Source organism: Plasmopara halstedii, assembly GCF_900000015.1.
Source record: "Plasmopara halstedii genome assembly, contig: Scaffold_526, whole genome shotgun sequence".
Classification (NCBI taxonomy): Eukaryota; Oomycota; class Peronosporomycetes; order Peronosporales; family Peronosporaceae; genus Plasmopara; species Plasmopara halstedii.
This window is the reverse complement of record NW_020187446.1, coordinates 698,019-699,447: the sequence shown is the minus strand read 5'-3', so window position 1 is coordinate 699,447 and position 1,429 is coordinate 698,019. Positions and strand designations below refer to the sequence as shown.

The window sequence follows — 1,429 nt, the reverse complement described above, 5'->3', positions numbered from 1 at the left end:
ATTTGCCCATCTGACAAAGTCATCGAATCGAGCCGGTCGGCGCGTCCACTGACGTAAGGTTGTGCGACGTTCTTTCATTCGTCCTCCCAGCTGGTTCTTCTCAGCTTCTGACGGGGTGTCGTCCCGTTCCACTCGCTTTTGCAGTCCTTCTGGCAGTACGATCTTCTCAAGCACAGATCGTTCCGTGGCGGTCGTGTCCAACACAGCACCGGCATTGTCACCGTCGGGTGAGTCCTTGATCCGGCCGTTTTCCGTATGATCCTTGGCCTCCGGGCCCTGCTGGTCGGTCGGATCGCTTACATCCTCGCCCACCTCGGTCCCAGAACTTTCGTCTGCTGGGTCCACCTCCGATCCAGAATTTGCCGAGACAGACTCGTCATCATCATGATCATCATTCCCCTGGTCACTCATATCCTGGCGATTCTCACCGACGTCCTGGATGTCGTGATCTCCGTCCTCATCCTCCTCATCGACGTCTGCTGACCGGTCTTCATCAGCCATAGAGGCTTCGTACGCAACCGTAGCACTGACAATAGTCTCTGCATCCCCCGAGTTGTCAAGTACGACGCTCTGGCTAGACTCATGGATGCTTTCCATGTTCACGCCGTCATCACTCGAGATGCTGGTCGTGTCGTCTTGCTCTCCAACTTCTTCGATCACAAACTGTAACCACTCACCATCATCTCGGTTAGTTGGATCGACGTGATGACGGTCGCCATGCATCACGTCCTCAATAACTCGAACCTCAGCGACAAACTTGACCGTGTTCTCGCTGGGGATGTACACACATGCGCCAACAATGTCCATTTCGAATTTAAGTAGATAACCGATGATAACATTGTCATCATTCTTCGAACGCTCCGGTGTGTTTGGCACCTGAATGTACACGAGCGAGCCAAAGGGCATCAAGTGGTGCAAATCAGCTTTCACGCCGATCATTCGCTGGACTGGAATCCCATCGATGGCTCGATGGTACATTATGTTCTTGATGTAAACATCATATAAAAGGGCATACCACCAAATCGAACGAGCAATTACAGACTTATGCATCCGTCTTCGTGTAGTCATTTAACGACTGGATCGCACGATCCACAGCATTCAGATGTGAGCTCTTAGGTCCAACTTTGACGTGCTCGATTCCACGCTCCGCATAGAATGCCTTCATATCCTTGATCACGAACTCACCACCTTTATCTGTGAAAACGCGTTGCACCAGAAACATCGCGCTTTCTACAGGCTCATGCTCACTCTGGACGATCTTCGTGATCCCACGACCAGCTTGGCGCTCCGCACACACCACGTAGCGCTGCATGTACTTGTTCACAGTCTTCCCTCTCTAGTCGGTGAGCAAGAACACAGTGAGGTATCAGCTCCAGCCATCCATAATTACGAGAATCGCGACATATCGCGACCCGTGGTTCTGTGGCAG

At 52.1% G+C, this 1,429-nt stretch overlaps 1 protein-coding gene across 1 annotated transcript in view; it reads right to left on the bottom strand.

Annotated features, from left to right (window-relative positions):
- Positions 1–978, bottom strand: part of PHALS_11184 (F12G12.10 PROTEIN-RELATED) — a gene marked incomplete at both ends in the record, with an annotated part of 1,071 nt that extends 93 nt beyond the window's left edge. The window contains one exon of the mRNA XM_024726736.1: positions 1–978. This exon is cut by the window's left edge and continues 93 nt beyond it. Coding sequence (XP_024577383.1) covers positions 1–978 — 978 coding nt within the window.
- Between the last annotated feature and the right edge of the window lie 451 nt (positions 979–1,429).